Here is a 19,410-nt window from a genome sequence, read left to right as displayed (position 1 = left end):
TATCATGGCAAATGATAACAAGTTTGTTATAATGTTATTTTCTGTCTGCTGAGCCTGTTGTGCCATGTGGACGTCATGTGGACATATAGTAAACAGTAAATATTGTAACTGGACTTTGTGGTCTACCATTCATTGAAAATTGTAAATATTGAATTGTGGAAAGTTTTAATCTTTTACCTAAATTTGTTGTTGTAATGATGTTATTAACCCCCCAATTGCAAAATTGTGATTTTTTTTCGACAAAGATTTGTGTGTATTTGTAATGGAAACGCAGCTAGTGTCTCCTGGAGACAAGCCAATGGAGACAATGTACTTTGCATTGAATGAATTGAACAATCTATAAAGTTTTGATGATTGACAGTCAAAAATGTCTTCTTTCTCTTTTCTCCCTTCAGACTTAATAAGTGAAAGACCCACCTGCAGCTGCCAAGATGTCAGAGCTGAACTGCTCTCTCGCTGCTCTTGTCAGGACCGCTGCCACGGTCTTCAATGACATGGGCTGCCCGGAGATTGCTGTGATGTGTGGAATGAACATCTCTTGGGTCTTGGCCAGTGCGACTGAACAAGATGTGAGGGAAATGTGTTTGAGTGAGGAGGAGTACCTAACTCTGCAACTGGGGCCAGCTAAGTCTCCCAGGTTTCTTCCTGTGTGTATCACCTACCTGGTCATTTTCATGGTGGGTGTTCTGGGAAACTCCTTGACCTGCACTGTAATTTTGCGCTACAAGGTGATGCAGACCCCCACCAACTACTACCTGCTCAGCCTGGCCGTCTCGGACCTGCTGGTGCTGCTGCTTGGCATGCCGCTGGAGCTCTATGAGATGCAACAGAACTACCCCTTCCTGCTCGGGGAGGGGGGATGCTACTTCAAAATCTTTCTGTTTGAGACGGTCTGCTTCGCCTCCATCCTCAACGTTACGGCCCTCAGTGTGGAACGTTATGTGGCGGTGGTGCACCCCCTCAAGGTCAAGTACCTGGCAACACGAGCTCACGTCAAGAGGGTCATCTTAGTGCTGTGGGGGCTGTCCATGCTGTGTGCCGTGCCGAACGCCAGCTTGCACGGGATAGTGGTGCTTCCTCCACGGTTTGGACGAGAGTTTCCCCGATCTGCCATTTGTAGTACGTACTGAATGTCAAACCCATTCGTTCATCATTAACACCCTATTGGCTCTATGAAGGCGCCATGATGGATGTGATAAGTGAAGGACAGCAGTATTGAAGAGAGCCACTGTGATTGTTTTTCCAAGTTGTTTTGGTTTCTACATGTTCAAGCTAGCTTATCTATGGCAGTAGCACATCTAGTATTTACAAAAGTTGGAAATAGTTAGCTTAGCACACCTGCTCTGAATGTATTTTTTGATTTGATCAAATTGCCGACCTTGCCTGACTTAACATTACATAATTTATACCACTATGTCATTAAGAGCGTTTCTCCTTAAAAGTGTACAAAAATCTAGATGCTTACCTTTTTTTTTATCCATGATATAGGCTACATGATGGTGTGACATTTTCTCCATGGTTACTAATGATTAGATGAGTACCTTAGCCATAATGCAAAATTTGATTACATGCTAACCTTACATACTTATGAAGTATATGTACGTTAATCTTCTGACTTTGTAAAAGATGTTTCCTGCAAATCCACCAAAACACCAGAAACTGCCAGTTCTTACAATTGATGGCTGCTTTCTTCTTGACTCATCAGAAGGTTTCCACAAAAAGACGAATTTGCATTGCATCATAGTCTGTTTGTGCAGCGCTCTATGACCATTTTTACAGTAAAATCAACCTCAACAGACCAGCTGAATGTTTGTTGGCAAGGTTTACAGGAGCACATAGGTTGTTTTGACGTCCATCCTTGCGGAGTGGGCCGCTTTCTGAAGAGCGCAATGTCATGTGGAAAGGGTTGATAGTTTGAGGCACAACTAAAAGGCAGTAGCATTCTTCATGCTATTTATTGAGTTTTAAAATCTGATATTTCTGCTTCTGAATAAAGTTTTAATCCTATGATGCCTCCATGCGTGATCTTGTGATCTTAGCCAATCTGCTATTTCTCACCGTTGCCTCTCTGTCTCTAGATCTGGTCAAGCCTGCCTGGATGTACAACATGATCATCCTGATCTCCACCTTGGTCTTCTTTGCGCTCCCTTTGCTGATCATCAGCATCCTTTACCTGCTCATTGGCCTGCAGCTGCACAGGGAGAAGGTCAGGAACACGGTGGCAGCTAATGGTGACAGCCTTGGACCCGACTCCTTATCCAGATCCCACAGGCAGAGGCTGAGCAAGCGCAACCTGCAAGTCACCAAGATGCTCTGTATGTGGTTTTTTTGTTTGTTTGTATGTTTTTCACTAAGTTACTTAGCAAATGAAAAAAATGTGACATTTTAAGTGATGTTTGCTGTTTAGTTTTACAGAGCCCCCTAGTGGACATGAGGAAATTGTTTTTCTTTTGCCTTAGTTGCAAAATTATCGGATTCCCACGCAATAGGTTTTGTGTTCCCTCACAACAATCTAGTCAGATGATTTGGCATCTTGAGTTATGAAAGTCTTCCTGCTACAATATAAGGTTTTTGTAGTTTTTTTTTTCATGCATGTTAAAATCTCATTTCAAGTTTTTTTTTAATTTTTTTTATCTTTTTCTTTATGATACGAATGCACCATAAATTTATGTGCTACATTCAAAAGCAAAACAGGTCAGTCATGGGCTTTCCATCCCTCTCAATAAACAGAAACTTTGCGTGAGAAGGAAAGAAAAAAAAAATACATCCGAACCACATGGACTATACTGAGTCATTTCTGTGGGGTAACAGTTTGTATTGTGTCTTTTTGTGTTGATTATTAAATGTCTCCACCGCACAAACAAACATGAACAAGCGGTTAATAGATCGACTTTCAGACAGTTTATGCACCAAAGAGTCAAAGAATGTAGAAACAATGTTTTCACTGAGGCCGCTTGAAGGTATTTGCACTTTTAAATCAACATCCGTCATCGCTATGACTGCATACAAAATAAATCAGGGAGTATTTACTAATTTATTGCGAGGGAGTGCAACAGTTTTGCGAGGCAACACAAAAGAAAACGTCTCTTGGCCAATGTTGTCCTAATTTACCCACTCGGTGTCCTCCAGGCGTGCTGGTTGTGGTCTTCAGCCTCTGCTGGGCTCCCTTCCACGTGGACCGCCTGATGTGGAGCTACATCGACCCGTCGTCCGCTCGGCACCTGATGATCTTCGAGGGCGTCCACATCGTCTCCGGCGTCTGCTTCTACCTGAGCTCTGCCGTCAACCCCATCCTCTACAACCTGATGTCGACGCGGTTCAGGGAGCGGTTCGGCCACATCACGTGCCACGCCAGAGGCTGCCCGGCGCGTTCGCACTTCAAGAAGAGCCAGCGCGGCACCTCGAGCGAGGAAGCGCACAGCAGCAAGAAATGGACTTAGCGGAAAGTTGTCAGACATAAATTGGCAAAAGAAGTAACTGAAAAAAAAAAAAAAAAAAAAAAAAAAAAGCAACGGGGTGTAATAGGAGTCACGGCGTTCGTGTATATGGTAATTTAATGAGCACCGAACTCCTCTGGAGGATTCTGGGCTGACCACCGATGTCATGATGGATCCAAATGGGGGGAAATCTGTTCATTGCACCACCAGAGCTTTAAAAAAGAAATTCTATTATAAGCATCAAAGCTGTAACCTATAGGCAGAAAACCTGAAGACTCTCTTTAATCAATCAATCAAATTTTATTTGTATACCACATTTCAGCAGCAATTATGCTTTACATAATAAGAAAAAACCCAGCATGTGACATTGAATAAACAGTAGTAAAGAGATTTTTGAAAAAAAAAAAGATAAAAACATTAAAACCTGCACACCTTTTAGGATATATAATTAACACTTATTTTATGTCATAGGAGCAAAAAAAATGGAGCTTCATTTTCCAAAGTCATGTTTTAATTCATTTACAAGTGTTACTGTTTCAAACTAAATATGTAATTGGCGAGTTAAATATTAAACCCCAAGCTAAATATTTAACTCCAAACAAAAAAATTATCTAGCAAGCTAAATATTTTTGCTGAATATTTAGTTAGTGAGTGAAATATTTAAATATAGCTTCAGGGCTAAATATTTTTGCTCCAACATAAAAATTTATAAATGAATGAATAGTTAACTTAGTGAAAATATGAGTTTGAAAAGTGAAAAGTATTTTTTTTTCTTTCTTTTGACAGACAGGCAAAATAATTGGCACCCAAATATTTGGTATTGATTTTTGACTTAAAAATTAACTTTACAAACGGCACCAAAAGAAGTGAGAGTCTATTAACATCCGACATCTTGACTTTGTTGTTTTATTCACTGCCTTGTGAACGTTCTCCATTTCAAAGCGGCTTTTCTTCTCACGCACTGGTTGGTTTGTTGCTTTGGATGCATGCTGGGATTCACCGGGACAGTGGAAAATAAAACCCGGCGTTTTGGCCAAAATAGACGGGAACTATTCAGAGATCCATCCGCCTTGACATAAACCTGGGTTCCATCTGAACTAAAGTAATCGTGCTGCCACCTTCACGTGTTCTTGGTGATGTTTTTGTGCCAACTTTATCTTTTGAAATTATCAGCCAAATGTTTGGCTGTGGATCATAAAAACATTCTCCAGTAAGATTTGGGGTGAATTTTGTCTTTGAGCTCTACTGGACTACAGCTCCTTCAGTGTTACCACTTTCAACCTCTTCTTTTTTTTCTTCAATTTTTGGATCTGTACATCTATTTTTTTTTTTTTTTTTTACAAAAAAAATCAAACCACATTAAACCACAGGACTATTGAGAAAACATGTTGCTGTCAATATTTAGATTATCAGTAAAATTACACTTAATCAGGAAAATAATTCACTTTAAACCGAGTTCTTTTAGGTGTGCAGCTGTTTTGTGTCGTCCACACAACATATGATGTGAACCTTATAAGTGTCACCATTCACACCCTCTTGCTGAAAATGAAACTGTATAAATAAAATATGACAAATAAAGTCAGATAAGTGAAGTAAGAGAAGTGAATTCATTTGTTAATGTGCCTGTCGTTTTTAAGAGCCACTCATCGAATTGCAAAACTCACCGTAATGTTACTATCAATATGGCTGACACCACAGTATTGGAGTGTTTTTTTTTTTTTTAGTCACATATCCTCACTTTGCCTGCCCATATTTTTGGCCAGTGGAGTGGACTTTCAGTTCTCGAAACCACACAAAAAATACTCCTAAAAGCGCACGCGGGTCAGTGCAACACCGCAGGACTGCAGACAGGGGAGAAAAGCTGACAGGGTCCAAAGGACCCCGTCTCTTAACCTTTGTAGGATCTTAACATTCTATTTACTCCCCTTATCCTACAGGTCAGAAACGACCCGCCCTAACAAAAACCCCAAAATAAAGCAGCTTCTTTGAATTTGTAATCCAAAATCTATTTTGCATGATGAAACAATCTGTTATTTTCCATTCAATTCAATTTAATTCATTTTTTATCATGTTTTTTTTTTTTGTTACGCAATACAAAAAGACGATTACACTTTTTGTAATCACACCAAAAGTCAACAGTTTTATTTTACACACAGTTAAGGTTTATTATTGTAATTACATAAATGTGAAGTTTCTACTTCTGAATTAACTATACTAAAAGGAAAAAGGTCAACAATTTGTAACGTTTTTTTTGTCAGAAGTTCATTCTTTTATATTTTTGAGGAAGTGAATTATAAAACCACTTCTCTCATAGCACATGTGCTTGATTTGGTGAACAATTTTTCTTATGTCGAACAACATCATAAGACGTTAAACATTTTATGTTCAACACCTATAGAAGCATTTTATTACCTTTATGTTGCATAAAATGTTGAGGATGTTCAGTATAGGATACATTGTCCCTAATTTGGAAATTGTTTTCCACCAGTGCTGTTGGTTTTATGTTCCATTAATCCTTATTATTTGGTGTAACTCGGAAGTCGGTGCGCTCACTGAGCTTCAGAATGGTACACAAACGTCTCTTGTACACGTCCCAGTTCAAGTTGCTGGCCACCCTGTTTGAGTAATGAGATCTGCCAGGAGCTCCTCTGCCGTGATGTCTCCTGAAAGAAGCAGATGACGAACTGTGAAGAGGAAAAGCAGATCCTCTGGATGGAAAAAAGAATGAGGAAAATTGGTCATACAGTATGGAAAGGATGAAATGAAATGCATAGATGATGTCAGATGAGAGCATAGACAAAGATTATCCAGCTACTGAGTGGTGACAAATGGTTTCGTAATGATGCAGCATTATGGGTGTGCCACAGCAACGCTAATGAAGACCAATCTCTCCCCAGTTTCCACCCCTGTAACGAGGCTAGAACACACTGCTCACATATATTGGCTCTGCAAATTGACCTATTTAAAACACCGTGTCTCTGTATCACCCAAGTAATGGCATTCACTCAAGCAGACAGCGCCATTTACAGCAAGTATCAGGGGGGAGTATGTGTGTGTGAGCAGAATGGTGCCGTGAAAATTAAAGAAGCCAGGCCAAATGAAATGTGTAATCTGCTTCATTTCACTTCCGCAGGAGGATCTGGGAACGTCTTTGAGCCGAAAGCCGTAAAAGTCCAGAGCTGGAAACAATAAAAAAAATAAAATAAAAAAAACCTTGATGTGAAACATCAACCCAGCGAAACGTAAGCAGCGGGTCGGAGGATGTGCAGATTATCTCGGTCGTAACGGTTGCTGGATTTCATTCGTCACAAGCGGAAGAGCGATTCAGAGTCATCATAATGACGTACTCTGATGAGTATTTCAGCTTGGATTTAGAAACTTCAAGAAAACTTGCTGAAATGGTCAAATTACAGACCAAATGTATGAAAGCAGCTGTAGAGCTGGGTATGGAAAGGCTGGTGTGTTCATTTCACACCAGAGTAATCATTTTGGAGGCGATGATGCAAAACCACCCTGAAGACATGACAGATACGGGAGATTAGATCCTTTCGCCAGTAGGACGAAATGATTTGCTTTATGGTAGATCTGAGGATAGAGATTGAACAAGCAGTTAGCTGTTCATTTAACCATTCAAACTGCTGTTAATTCTCTGCATTTTATTTGGGTTTAATTAATATTTTTGAGTTGAAATGTAATGTTGACATTTAAGACACTTAAGACACTTCACAGAACTTTTTAAAGTAAGTATTGTTAAGTTTTCTAAGAAAGTCATAAAGTTATTATAGGTAATATTTCCCTTACCGGCTTTTATCAGCGTGATATTGTTGGAAAAGTAAATCAGTGATGGAAGCTAGTCAGATGTGCTCTGTGTCTGCTACAAACACAACCTTGAGTTGTCCATCTGAACAAAACTGCACAAAAATTTAAAGATGAACTCTTGTGAAAATAAGAATCAGCCGTATTTTTTCCTTTATGTTTTCATGTCCCTGGACATAGAAATATTACAATATAATGTCTGGTTTCAAGGACGGTGTTTCCAACCTGACACCTCACAGAGCATCTCTTCCCCGTGACTCCCCCACTCTGATCCTTCAGACTAGCCAGCAGAAATTAGCAAATAACGTTGCGGAACTGCACATCAGCTGAGCTCATTATATGAGCTACTTCTCAGTGAAACACTGGTAAAAACGTTGTAAAAGGGTCAATCGATGTTGTGATGACTTCCTGAAGGCGAAGTTTCAAAAAGAGCAGGAGTTTCTCAAGCAGAGGCCCGAGTTCAAGATATTAAAATTACGAAGTCAAATTTCTTCAAGACATATTTGACATGTACATAATTTTTACAACAACTAAAGCTAACAGTTATTTGATTGTGCTATTAAGTGATTCTACTCTACTGGACAACATAATACTGCCTCTTTCAGAGCAAAAGCTTAAAAAGTATATTTCTTCAGGAGACCAGATATTAAAAATGAGACAAATTATAAGAGTCATGTCCAAATATTAATTGAACATTTACTTCAGCAGTGCCAACAGGGTACCAGAAGGATTAAAGCATCACCTTTAATCCCTCAACTCTAGACAGAGGTTCTATAAAACTATAGATTCCCCAGCTTCAATGAGTTTAATATTTAAAAAATATCTATAGAGAATATGCAGTTTTTTCCTCTGAAACAAGGGGAACATGAGGGGATTCATATTTTAATTAGGAAACTGGTTTGAGTTGCAGCGCCTCCTTTAGAGACGGTTTTTATCCTCTGCTAAGAGTGCAGATAATTAGGCTGGACTGGAGAGGGTGTTGTTTTCTTTAATTACATGTGAGCTGAATGAAAGCTCACTCCCTAATTGGACTCAAACAGGATTCCTTATATAGACACACAGTTTCATATCAGTTTGTGTTTGATGAAGGAGGTTTTTTTTCGCCCATTAATTGCTGCTGCCGGTTTTTTATGTTCGTAAAAAAAAAATTTTTAATTAAAAATCAATGCTGTTGGTTGGGACTGACATTTAGAAAACACAAAGGTAACAAGGTGCATATATGCTACTTGTATCCCTGTTCTTAAAGAGGTCACAGGAAGCTGAAGAAGCAACAGATCGGATCGCTCTTTGCCAGCCAGAGGACAGAACGTCAACAACTGAGGACTGAGTGTGTGACCAACTAAACCTCTGTGTGGACAACACCATCCCCACCAGAACCGAGAGACGTTTCCCTAATAATAAACCCTGGATCACTTTTAAACAAGAAAAAAGAAAAGCCTTTAAGGAACAAGACAGGGAGTTTTTGAGGAGAACGGGAGGAAGCTGGAGAATAAACTGCAGAGGAACAATATCAGAGAAGAAGAAAACAGACTACAGGCAATCTTTCCTACCCACAGCCATCATCATCTACTGTAACTGAATAATTTTTAATTAATAGGAGTTACCACAGTGTCTAATTTCCCTTTGGGATCAAAACAGTATTTTTCAATTTGCATTTAAGTACTAGAAGAATTAACTTGGTTGGGAATAAACTCTCAACTAAGAATCTGTGATGTTGCAGTTCTTGATTAATTACAGTAAGAACAGAGAAATTAACACATAAACACAAACTTCTCTCTGTAGTTGATCTGTTTATGGCAAACAGAATCACACAGGCCAAAAAATATAGATTAAAAAAGAGACACAGGAGAGCTGTAACAGTGACTCCAAAGGCATGAGCATCAAAACAATGCAGAAACAGGTTTCTAAAACATATAAAATTAATATGTATATAAAAAAAACATCCTGCAAAACAGTTTGTATCAGCTGGTGGCGTTTAAAAGAAAATAAAGGAAATAAAGGCCCAACATAACATATTGGATGTCTTCAGAGACAAGAATAAACATCCACAGCATAAAAAGACATTAAAAAACGCTCCCTGAGGGAAGATGTAAGAGATGGAGCTTATCAAACATTTCCTCTACATTCTTTCAAGCGCACCATGCTTCAGGCCTTTTTGGGACAGTACTTCCTCTCAAACTGAGCTACGTTGAATTTCCGGAGGCAGCCTTTGTAGTTCATGTAGCGGATCTTCCCGAAGACTGGCCTCTCCGCCCAGCCCTGGTCGTGGATGCCGCAGATGGACCACATGCAACCTGCGGAGGAAGAGAGAGTGAGAACACGAGAAACAAGAAGTCTCGACCTGTAACGACGCTCCTGCTTTTTCTCACCGACGAAGCCGTTGGGGTCCTGACCGTCCAGCTCGTAGCGGTCGTTCAGGTACAGCGCGATGGAGAGCGCCTCCTCTGGCGAGCGGGTCCACTCCAGGATTTTCTTGGCCCAGTACATCCTCAAGAAGCCGTGCATCTTCCCCTCCGCTACCATCTGGTACTGATGGGGAAACAAGTTTAGTTCAAATAAAAGATAAAAAAGAAATGCTAAAAATCACATATTCCCCTTCACAATTATACACTACTTCTTCTGTCTGCTTCATCTATGCTGTTTGGAAACTCTTAGTTGAATAAATTTCAACATCTGTGTTGAAGTTTTAGTTATCGACTGTTAAAAATTCTGAAAGTAGTTAGGCCAGTGTTTCTCAACCCTGGTCCTCACCGCCCCCCTGTCCTGCATGCTTTAGGTATTTCCCTTCTGCCACACACCTGAATTGTATCTCTGGGTGATTAACAGGCTTCTGCAGTACTTGATGGTCATGCAATGATTTGAATCAGCTGTTCTGGAACAGAGGCACATCTAAAACATGCAGAGCAGGGGGGCTGAGGACCAGGGCTGAGAAACACTGAGTTAGACGTTTATATTCATGCTCTTATTTTGAAGTGTTTATGTAGCAGTTCCATTTCCTCTCCTCATGCTCTCTCTCTTTATTTCAATATAGAGACCAAAATAAAACACGGACAGTAGATAAACATTAAATACAATGTTTATCTTGTATTTAATGTTAATGAATGTACATATTCTATGTACAATCATTTTGACATAATGTACATAAAATATGTACATTATGTCAAAACTAAATTGGTCCTCTAGGGTTGTAGTCTTTCAAGGGCAGATGTAATAGCTTTAGCATTAGCTTCTACTAAATACCATGTTAATTAGTATAGTAATATAGCAATAGCTCCTGTTAAATACTGTACTGGTGTTGTGCTTTAGCAAAAGCTTCTGCTGCCAACCGTGATGGTGTTTGGTTTTTGCTTTAGTAGAACTAATGTTTGTGATTAACGCTTTAGGGTTAATACAAAAAATTACAAAAATGATTCTGGATGCCTCATATATTTAATGTGGATTTTATCATACCTGAGCTCCGTTCCACAGCTTGTCGTGTGTTTGTGCTTTCTCCAGCTGCTCCCGGGTGTAAATGAACTCCCTCTTGTCTTTGGCATGGTCCTTCAGGGTCTTCTGGGCCCACTCATAAGCACCTAGAGGCCACAGCCACAATCCAAGATCATAACAGAAAACTTGAGTTCATTTTTACTAAATTCATTCGGAGAAATGTCTGCTGCACCACTTCTAACGAGACCCCTCTCCCCCCCATCCTACTGACCTTCCACTTTGTCGTATTTCTCGTTGTAGAAGCAGAAGTTGTCGGTCAGCTCCCGGCGCACCACCAGCTCCTCGATGAAGGCGGCCACAGACTCGCTGGCGTTTTTCCCGCAGCGCCGGACCTGCAGCGCCACACGCTGGGCTGAAAGCTGGCCTGATCAGAGGAGGGGCACAGAAACGTATGTAGTCGGAGTCGGGTGAAACGAGGAGAAGGACATCAGACTTTGGTGAGGCTTTGGTGAGATCGGTGAAGATCTAACGGAAACATCTCTTGCCTACCGAAGCGGATCCACGGGGAGAGCTGGCTGAGGGCGGCCATGTTGGGGTCGTTGCGCTGGGTGGCGAACAGCTTCAGGCGGACATCGATGAAGGACTCCAGCATGGCCATGCCGGCTTCTGAGCCGGGCTTGGCCCACTGAGGCTCCCCTACTGTCCTGTCAACGTCCAGGGAGGCCAGGGTCTGCTCCCAGTCTACAGGCTGAGGCAGAGCAAACCGGTCAAGTCAAAGCAGCTTTGGGCGTTCTACTCCTAATTGAACTGACTGAACAGATAATATTTGTTTTTACATGTTTGTAGCTTGTGAAGCTGCTGGTGTGTTTAATTGTGCAGATATCAAATTAATTTGTAATTCAGTAAATTTATGTCTCTTTGGTTAAATATAAGAATTGTGTTTTAAGTCAGTTCAGCTGTTTTTCTGTATCGGATAGGAATCGGCCGATACTGAACCTCAGATACTGGAAGTGAAAAATCTATCTGCTGGTATTTCCACAGCGTTTCCATACTTTTAAGCAGTATTTTGCTATTTTATATGCACAAATATTAAGAATATATTTCATAAATTTATGTGAACTTACTTTGGCTGTTCTCGTGGCAGTGTGTTGGTGTTTCTCTACAGGAGGAAAATCAGTGAGGAACTCAGGCAGAAGGTTGGTGATTTTTCCTCTGATGGTTCTGGCAGAGTACTCCAGCTTGGGTGAAGCTACCCAGCAGGGAACAATATTATGGGCATCAACCTGTCAAAATACAAATGTAGCTTATTTTATACCGTAGTTCAACACAAAGTAAAGAATAATTGCGACGTGGTATGAAAGGAATACATAGTCATTTTTGTTTCCAATGAAAACATAAAAATCAGGTGTGCATGCGTGGCCACAAATCACACAGGGACACAGCAGACGATGGAAGACGTTGCTCTGGACCATATGGCTGAAAAATGCATCACAATATAAGTGTTTCATATCAGTCGATATTGATAACTGTTGATTAGTTGTTTTTTTTTTTTTGCTTCGAAATACTGCCGAACTGCTGCCATGACCTTTCCTGTTTTATCCAAACAAGTTACTCAACAGGTTGTTGCTAGGTAACCAGAGCCAATTAATTTATGCCACCAACCTAGCTTAGCTGGCTGAGAGAGGTTGAGCGGCAAAAGCCTTTACTGTGCCTACATCCCCCAGAATGCAGTGCGGTTCTGGATGGGAATTCTGTGAAATTATTGAACGTTCTATAAGATTTTTATGTCCTGGAAAAAAATAAAACAATTAACCGCTTTCCTTCCACTGAACAGTTACACACTTTGTGTTGCTCTATATTATTAAAATCACAGTAAAAGCATTAAAGTTTGTAGCTTCGACACGTCAAAGTTGTGTGAGTTGCTGTGAGTTATTTTCTGTGTGCTCAGCTCTTCCAACCTGTATGAGGGGGATGTCCTCGGAAAGCTTCTTTTTGACGTCGTTCAGCCACTGCTGAGGCTCTCTGAGCGGGGAGAAGTCGGTCACCACGGCGCCCAAAGCGCGATCCGACACGAAGCCGGGCAGCACTTCTCCCGGAGCCCCGCGCAGCAGGTGGAACTGGATGTTCAGCTGCTTGCAGTCCTGTTGGGACGCAGACAGGAGAGCCAGGCTGAAACTCACCGTTCCTCAACAACCTGCCACATGCAGCTTTTGATTAAAACGCCAAACAACTGACTCTTCCAAAGGTGTGTTCACTGGCAACAGGTTTAACTCAGTTACATAAACTGCTGTGGTTAGTAGGACGGAGGAAGTGTGAAAGCAGCCGTCTGTTTCCTGGTTCAGATCACAGTCCAAACATTTTCAGTGGGGTTAAAGTTGGGCTCGTTAATGTCAGCCTGTTTTAGAGTGGGCTGGAAAAGTGTTTGCCTCTTCCTGGTTTGTTTGTTTTTTTTTTTTGCATGCACTTCAGTGTTTTAGAATATCACTGAAATTTAAATATATCACATACTTATTTATATAAACAGAATAAGAAATTGTAGAGTAAGGGACAAATTTACTATGTAAGAAAGCAATACTGCACTGTAATTACTATTATTAGACATTAGCACCTATAGTATGTGTTATCTTGTCTACTGTTTTTGCCAAACAGGGAAGTGATATTTTCAAATTATATACTTTTATAAACAAGAGCTTAATTTATTGGTTTTGGATGCAACCAAGTTAAAATACTGTCATGCTGTAATTGATTTTTTAAAATCTCATCTTAAAAATATGCAGTGCATTCAAAAAAATGTTGTCACTGTATCAAAAATGGTATTGATTATTTTTCTTAGCATCAAATCAAGTTTGAAAGTTTAATATTGCGACAATCACACTTTGTATTTAAGCAGATAGCTGCAAATTTCAGGACCAGGAGCTCCTTTCCTAATACAAGGATGATGCTGATACACCACCGCAAATTATCTTTACTGACTATAAGGCTGAATATTACAGAGGGTGTACGAATATCTTTGAGCATGCATAGATGAACTCTATGGATAAATATGCAATGTTTACTGCTGCCTTTACAAGTCGAAAAAAAGTTAGAATTTCTCATTCTGGGCCGATTTAGTGAAAATGAAATGAAATTCGTCCTGCTAAAATATTTGGTTAATTTGAACTATTTTTTCTTGTTTTAAGCATCTTGAGCCAACTAAATGTTTTACTCGTTTTATATATATTTTGTGAAAACACACAATCAAAGTGATACCTTTGCGACTTCTTGCAGTCCCTTCAGCAGAAAAGCGTAATGTCTCAGTGTGGACAGCTCCGATTTCGGGACCACCAGACAGAAACACAAATGCAGGGGGAGCTCTTCCTTTGCAGCCAGCTGCTGCGCACGGATCAGGGCCCAGTTATCTTTATTAGGGTTGGATAGGAGAAGTGAAACATACAGTAGAATACACGTCCTCATGAGTCTGGCAGTTTGTTGTGTGTGGCATATTGTCACCTTGCACCCTCTGGTCTCTCTGCATCCAGTACAGCACCCCCTCCGAGCCCTGCTTGATCTTCTTCGTGTCGGTGAGAAACCGCTGGCGCTTCTCGTTCAACTTAATGTCCTTCTTGTCCTCCCTCTGCTGCTTCACCAGGCTCTGCAGCCAGCCCGCGGCTTTCTCCGCCTTCTCCAGCTTCGGCTGCTTGGCGCTGGGCTCCTTGCATCCCGCGGCAGTCGGCGCCTTGCGTTTTTTCTCCGACATGGTGGCTCCGCCGAATGAAGAGAAGAAGAAGAGCGTCGGTCTGCGAGCCTGACTGGGGAGTCGCGCGAGCCTCGGGGCTGTTATCGGTGCGGTGAGAAGATGAGATCTGAAGAAGGAAAAGCACAGAGGAAACTTGAAGCGCTCGTGAGCAAACACAAAAGAATCTGAAAAAAATAAATAAATTAAAATAAAAGAAAAGAATAAAATCGCACACATTAATTGGCAAAACGTGCACAAGCTGTTAATGTGTCTATTAATGAACCAAACTTTCATTCAAAGAGCCCAGCATCAAAAATACAAACCTTTTCCACACACGGAGCAGCATACACGACGGAAGCCTTCAGACCGGCCTTTTTAGCTGCAGTCAGTCGTGGAAGCTCATTTTAATGGAAGAAAGACAAGGAAGCAAACAGAAAACAGCCGCTCACGTAACCTTCTCCGCTTTACACAACCACTTACATGAGCACGCTGGTGACAGCTTTCGTAACACTGTTTTCATTGGATTTGACTACACGTCCCGTCATGCCTCTCTGAGAAGATCTCCGGTGGCCATGACTTATGGCAAGCTCATTGTGTAATTACTCGAATCCTTGGCATCGGTAGTGTATGGCGAGATAGTTGTAAAAATACTTACATATCCCTACTCATTTTTGGCTTATAATTCGTAGACATCTGACCCGTAGACAGAAGAATTGAATGTTCGATTAAATAGTGCGTTCTTATTTAGATTAATATTTTTGATCACACATGACTAAATCAAACTTTTAAGACTTATGTTAGAAAAAATGGTGCAAGAAGTTAGAAAAGGGTTAAATTTCTTTATCTTTTTGAATATAGAAAACACAAAGTTATTAAATTCCTAGGCAGAACGACTGTACGCAAAACTTTAGATTTAAATCCCCATCATATCCACTCTGTAGCGGTAGGTGGCAGTACACACTTGAAAATCCACAAATAAACCACAAGGAAGCGATAGGTAGATACATAGACGTAATATAAGGATATATTATATATCCTTATATTATGTATATATAATATATAAGGATATATAATATCCTTATATATTATATATATAAGGATATTATATATCCTTATATATAATATAAGGATATATTATATATAAGGGTTATATTATATCCTTATAATATAAGGATATATTATAAGGATATAATATATCCTTATATAAGGATATACACTGCTCAAAAAAATAAAGGGAACACTCAAATAACACATCTTAGATCTGAATGAATGAAATATTCTCATTGAATACTTTGTTCTGTACAAAGTTGAATGTGCTGACAACAAAATCACACAAAAATCATCAATGGAAATCAAATTTATTAACCAATGGAGGCCTGGATTTGGAGCCACACACAAAATTAAAGTGAAATGTTCCCTTTATTTTTTTGAGCAGTATATATTATGTCGATAGATAGATAGATAGATAGATAGATAGATAGATAGATAGATAGATAGATAGATAGATAGATAGATAGATAGATAGATAGATAGATAGATAGATAGATAGATAGATAGATAGATAGATAGAAAGAAAGAACAAGATTATTCTTTTAAATCAGATTATATAAAGGTTGTATTAATTAATTTTATTTTATTTATTTATTTATTGTTTTAGAAATGAAACCATCATGAGCTACAGTCCATACCAGTAGATGGCAGTATGGCAAATCTTCAGTTTTATTACAATCGTCAAAAAGCACCAGAAGAAGAAAAGGAAAAAGAAAACGAAGAAGAAGAGGAGGCGTTCCGGCTGGAGGAGGTTCCTCTGTTGTGGCAGAGCTCCAGAAGCCAGCAGAACCTTCCGCTGGCTGCTGGTCCATTTCTGGAGCGGCTGTCCTGGTTTGAGTGATGAAGAACGGTGGTTTCAGCACAAGACGCAGGGAAATGGCGGCCGTTCCCGATAAAGTCGATATGTCCTTAGGTAACATTCTCCTTTTTTTTACTACCAAAAATAGATTCCTTGCTATGTTAGCATCTGCTTAATAGCATCAGCCAAGCAGTCTGGATAAATATAAACATGGCATTTCTCGCTGTTGTCATTTCGACAGATGACATAATTCGCCTAAATAAAAAGGAGAAACAGTTGATAAGAAGACAAGCTAATGTGAACCGCAGACCGTTCAAGCAGAAAGGCCGTTTGAGTCAAACCAGGAGCGGAGCAGCAGGACAGAGAGGTGGGAGCTAACCTTCCCCTGCTACTGCGGCATGGTCCCGTTATAAATAATTACAACTGTGGGCAAATTGTCATCTCACCAGGAGGTGGCGCACCTCGAGGAGGAGCGGCTGTGCTAAGAAACAGGAGGGTTCCTCCTCTGGTGGGTCGGCGGCGGGGTCAGGGGGTCATCACCGGACTGGCGGCCAGGAGGCCCGCCGTCCTGCTGAAACGAGCCGGAGTACTGAACAGATCAGCAGCCAGCCAGGTAACACCCAGACTGAGAGGAGAGGAGAGGTCGGCAGATGATGCGTTCAATGCCCAAGAGGGAATCTCCGGTTCAGTTTAACACAGAGGCTGCATCAGTGGACATTCTGGACTCCTTCTGTGTTGTTAACACATTCAGAGTGAAGTTCTCACAGTTGGAAATGTGAGAGGAGGCCTCTGTCCACAGGAAGTACAGTGTGAAAGTGATTGTTTACTAAACACAGAGCGTCGCATATGAAGCTTCCTGTGGTGGTGAAGTAAAATAACACATGGTTATAGAAGCTATGAATGATTCAGCTTAAAACTGAATGTCATATTGTCCGTTTCTCATCCATTCATCCCCGTTGGACAGGATTTTTGCAGGTTCTAGTCGAATCCTGACATCTGTAGAAATAACCATCGAACAGCCAGATTCTTTATCAGTGTCTGTTAAGCAGCTGTGAAGTCTGCAGTCTTCCTCCTGATTGTGAAGTGATCTTTTTCTTTCTGCTCTAAATGGATTAAAATGTATTTTTGTCTTTTTGGTTTTTTTTCACCTCGTTCGTCAGAAAGCGCGTCCGCGGATGAGGCCCTTCATTCAGTGCTCGGAGGCCCAGTACAGGAGGCCGGAGGTGCCGAGGCGGCCGTACCGGCAGCCCGATCCACAGAGAGGCCAGAACGCGGCAGCGTTGTTGTTGTCGTCTAGGAGACCGTTCCAGCTGCGGCGACGGTGAGACCCAATGGGCCCCGCTCAGACACAGCCTCATCCCTCTGGAGCGTTTCCACAGCTTGTGCTTTCCTCTCTGCAGACCTCTGCCGCCGGTCCAGCAGACGCAGAGAGAGGCTCGCCAGGCCACCTTCCTTTTCCGCAGAGGGCTCAAGGTGCGCTGCGTTATAACGCTGACGTGGATGAAATCAGACCTGACGTTTCCCAAGGCGACATGTTTAATATTGCCTCGCTGTGCTGTGCAGGTTCAAGCCCAAGTACAGAAGACAAACCTTCACACTCCTCCAGTCAGAACGCGACAGTAAGTGTCTTCAGTGCGATTGGTTGGATCCATTAGAAAGAGAGGCTGGGCGTCCCTTAAAAGTCTTAAGTTCATATATCTAAAATGAATGCCTTATAAATTGATTAAAAGAAAATAAACATGCATATCTGTATCCGTGACGCAGCTCTCCTGCTTGCCCACTAGGTGGCACACGTCTACAGCCGGCAGTGGAATTCTGACTGTTTCTATTGACAACCCGACAGCCAGAACTCAACCAGAGTGAGCGTTCATGCCACCTCCTCCGAAGTAGAAAGTTCTGTGGAGGGATAACGTATCTTAACACACCTCTGCCTCCAACAGCATATGTGTTTAACTTGCTCGTAGGCCCCCTACTGCCTGGACGCTGCACCCGCCGCCCGTCAGCTCGGCTCCGGTTAAGGTGGAGACGGAGGAGAAGAAGGTCCCTAAAGGAGTCCCTCTGCAGTTTGACATCAACAGCGTTGGGAAGCCGGTAAGAAGACGTTCGGATGTCTTCCTTCAGGTGATTTATTATTTTGTTTTTCCCCCCTGATCATTCATTAGTGTCTGTATTTTTTTGTTTTTGCCTCCTCAGCAAACGTCGATGACTCTGAACGAGCGTTTCCGCATCCTCAAAGATCGGCGCGTCGCCACGGCGCAGAGCGGCCGGGGCAGCAGGTTTGTTACCGTGGGTTAGCCTGACGTGAAGGAAGAGATGACGCCCCAAAGACCCTCCGTCCCGCTCCGACACCGCCCCAACAACGGGACGTGTGCCGAGTTGTTGTGATGACACTGAGAGGGAAGCCTGGATGGGACAAATAAGCAGGATTCACATGGCTGCTCTGTGTTACCGGAACAGTTGGAAAAAGCTTCCATTTTCTCCTCGATGTCGGTGTATTCAACTTTTTGTGTTGTGACAACTCAGTGCAGGGGAATATTTTAAACTTTTTTTTTAATCCCCTTTATGACTCAGAACTGTTAACACTACAAACACTTTTTAAAAAGCATTTTGTTTTCAGAGAAGACGATGTATTTGCTAGGCTGGTGTGTGGGGAAAGAACGTTTTTCTGCCAGTTTTGTAAAGTTCTTTAAATAAAAGATTGTCTAAATATTGATTCTGATACAGCATCATGACCATGACTTCTGATTCTGAGTATTATTTAAAAACAATCAAAATTTTTGAGCTCTATATTATGCTATTCCATTATTGAAAGCATGCCTGGAGTGTTGCCTTCATTCTGTCTTACGTTTAAGAAATTCTCTAATCTCCAGTGGCAACCATTGAGCTATGCAAAACACCTGGGTGGACCTAGCCCCGCCTCCTTGGAGCTTTCCCTCTGGGATTAGTTACTTTAACTATAATTTAGTCCCAAAGAGCAGCTACTGGGTTTTAAAAACAGTTCAGTCTGGAAAAAGTAACTTTAACTGATCAAAACTAATTAAATGTCAACTTGTCACTTAACAGCTAACAGCTGATAAGACTTACCAGCTAAAAGGCCAAAAGCTAACAAGGGTGGAGTTATGAGGTGTTTTTTGTAATCCTGACCGGACACACGTTGGCTGCTTTGA

The 19,410-nt window shown here is 41.2% G+C and overlaps 3 protein-coding genes across 3 annotated transcripts; 2 read left to right on the top strand and 1 right to left on the bottom strand.

Moving 5' to 3' along the window:
* Positions 1–418: 418 nt before the first annotated feature.
* On the top strand, positions 419–3,844 carry LOC106918791 (neuromedin-U receptor 1-like). Its single transcript, XM_014988804.2, has 3 exons — positions 419–1,119; positions 2,079–2,315; positions 3,130–3,844. Exons 1-3 carry the CDS (start codon positions 432–434, stop codon positions 3,438–3,440), a joined length of 1,236 nt encoding a protein of 411 aa, XP_014844290.1. The 5' UTR covers positions 419–431; the 3' UTR covers positions 3,441–3,844.
* A 5,179-nt stretch (positions 3,845–9,023) lies between these two features.
* On the bottom strand, positions 9,024–14,912 carry cpdp (CPD photolyase). Its single transcript, XM_014988809.2, has 10 exons — positions 14,718–14,912; positions 14,169–14,521; positions 13,929–14,077; positions 12,638–12,820; positions 11,804–11,962; positions 11,229–11,427; positions 10,951–11,103; positions 10,704–10,825; positions 9,623–9,782; positions 9,024–9,547 (listed from the first exon to the last, which is right to left on the bottom strand). Exons 1-10 carry the CDS (start codon positions 14,738–14,740, stop codon positions 9,399–9,401), a joined length of 1,650 nt encoding a protein of 549 aa, XP_014844295.2. The 5' UTR covers positions 14,741–14,912; the 3' UTR covers positions 9,024–9,398.
* A 1,238-nt stretch (positions 14,913–16,150) lies between these two features.
* On the top strand, positions 16,151–18,969 carry LOC106918797 (UAP56-interacting factor). The gene is made up of 9 exons (XM_014988813.2): positions 16,151–16,357; positions 16,485–16,610; positions 16,693–16,856; positions 17,404–17,564; positions 17,644–17,716; positions 17,807–17,862; positions 18,028–18,102; positions 18,208–18,334; positions 18,437–18,969. Exons 1-9 carry the CDS (start codon positions 16,285–16,287, stop codon positions 18,536–18,538), a joined length of 957 nt encoding a protein of 318 aa, XP_014844299.1. The 5' UTR covers positions 16,151–16,284; the 3' UTR covers positions 18,539–18,969.
* Positions 18,970–19,410: the final 441 nt, after the last annotated feature.

Source organism: Poecilia mexicana, unplaced genomic scaffold (assembly GCF_051168715.1).
Source record: "Poecilia mexicana isolate PSO_F unplaced genomic scaffold, ASM5116871v1 scaffold_17, whole genome shotgun sequence".
Taxonomy (NCBI): Eukaryota; Metazoa; Chordata; class Actinopteri; order Cyprinodontiformes; family Poeciliidae; genus Poecilia; species Poecilia mexicana.
Note: the sequence above shows the minus strand (reverse complement) of the source record. Positions and strands in the feature narration are given on the sequence as shown.

Bases quoted from the DNA above. Each gene is read 5' to 3' on its own strand.
- LOC106918791 (XM_014988804.2), top strand. From the start codon at position 432: ATGTCAGAGCTGAACTGCTCTCTCGCTGCTCTTGTCAGGACCGCTGCC. The intron at 1,120-2,078 runs GTACGTACTGAA...CTCTGTCTCTAG, and splicing joins TCCCCGATCTGCCATTTGTA to ATCTGGTCAAGCCTGCCTGG. The intron at 2,316-3,129 runs GTATGTGGTTTT...GGTGTCCTCCAG, and splicing joins GCAAGTCACCAAGATGCTCT to GCGTGCTGGTTGTGGTCTTC.
- cpdp (XM_014988809.2), bottom strand. From the start codon at position 14,740: ATGCTGCTCCGTGTGTGGAAAAG. The intron at 11,963-12,637 runs GTTGGAAGAGCT...GTATTTTGACAG, and splicing joins AGGACATCCCCCTCATACAG to GTTGATGCCCATAATATTGT. The intron at 9,548-9,622 runs GTGAGAAAAAGC...CTTCCTCCGCAG, and splicing joins GGACCCCAACGGCTTCGTCG to GTTGCATGTGGTCCATCTGC.
- LOC106918797 (XM_014988813.2), top strand. From the start codon at position 16,285: ATGAAGAACGGTGGTTTCAGCACAAGACGCAGGGAAATGGCGGCCGTT. The intron at 16,358-16,484 runs GTAACATTCTCC...TCATTTCGACAG, and splicing joins TAAAGTCGATATGTCCTTAG to ATGACATAATTCGCCTAAAT. The intron at 17,863-18,027 runs GTAAGTGTCTTC...CTTGCCCACTAG, and splicing joins CCTCCAGTCAGAACGCGACA to GTGGCACACGTCTACAGCCG.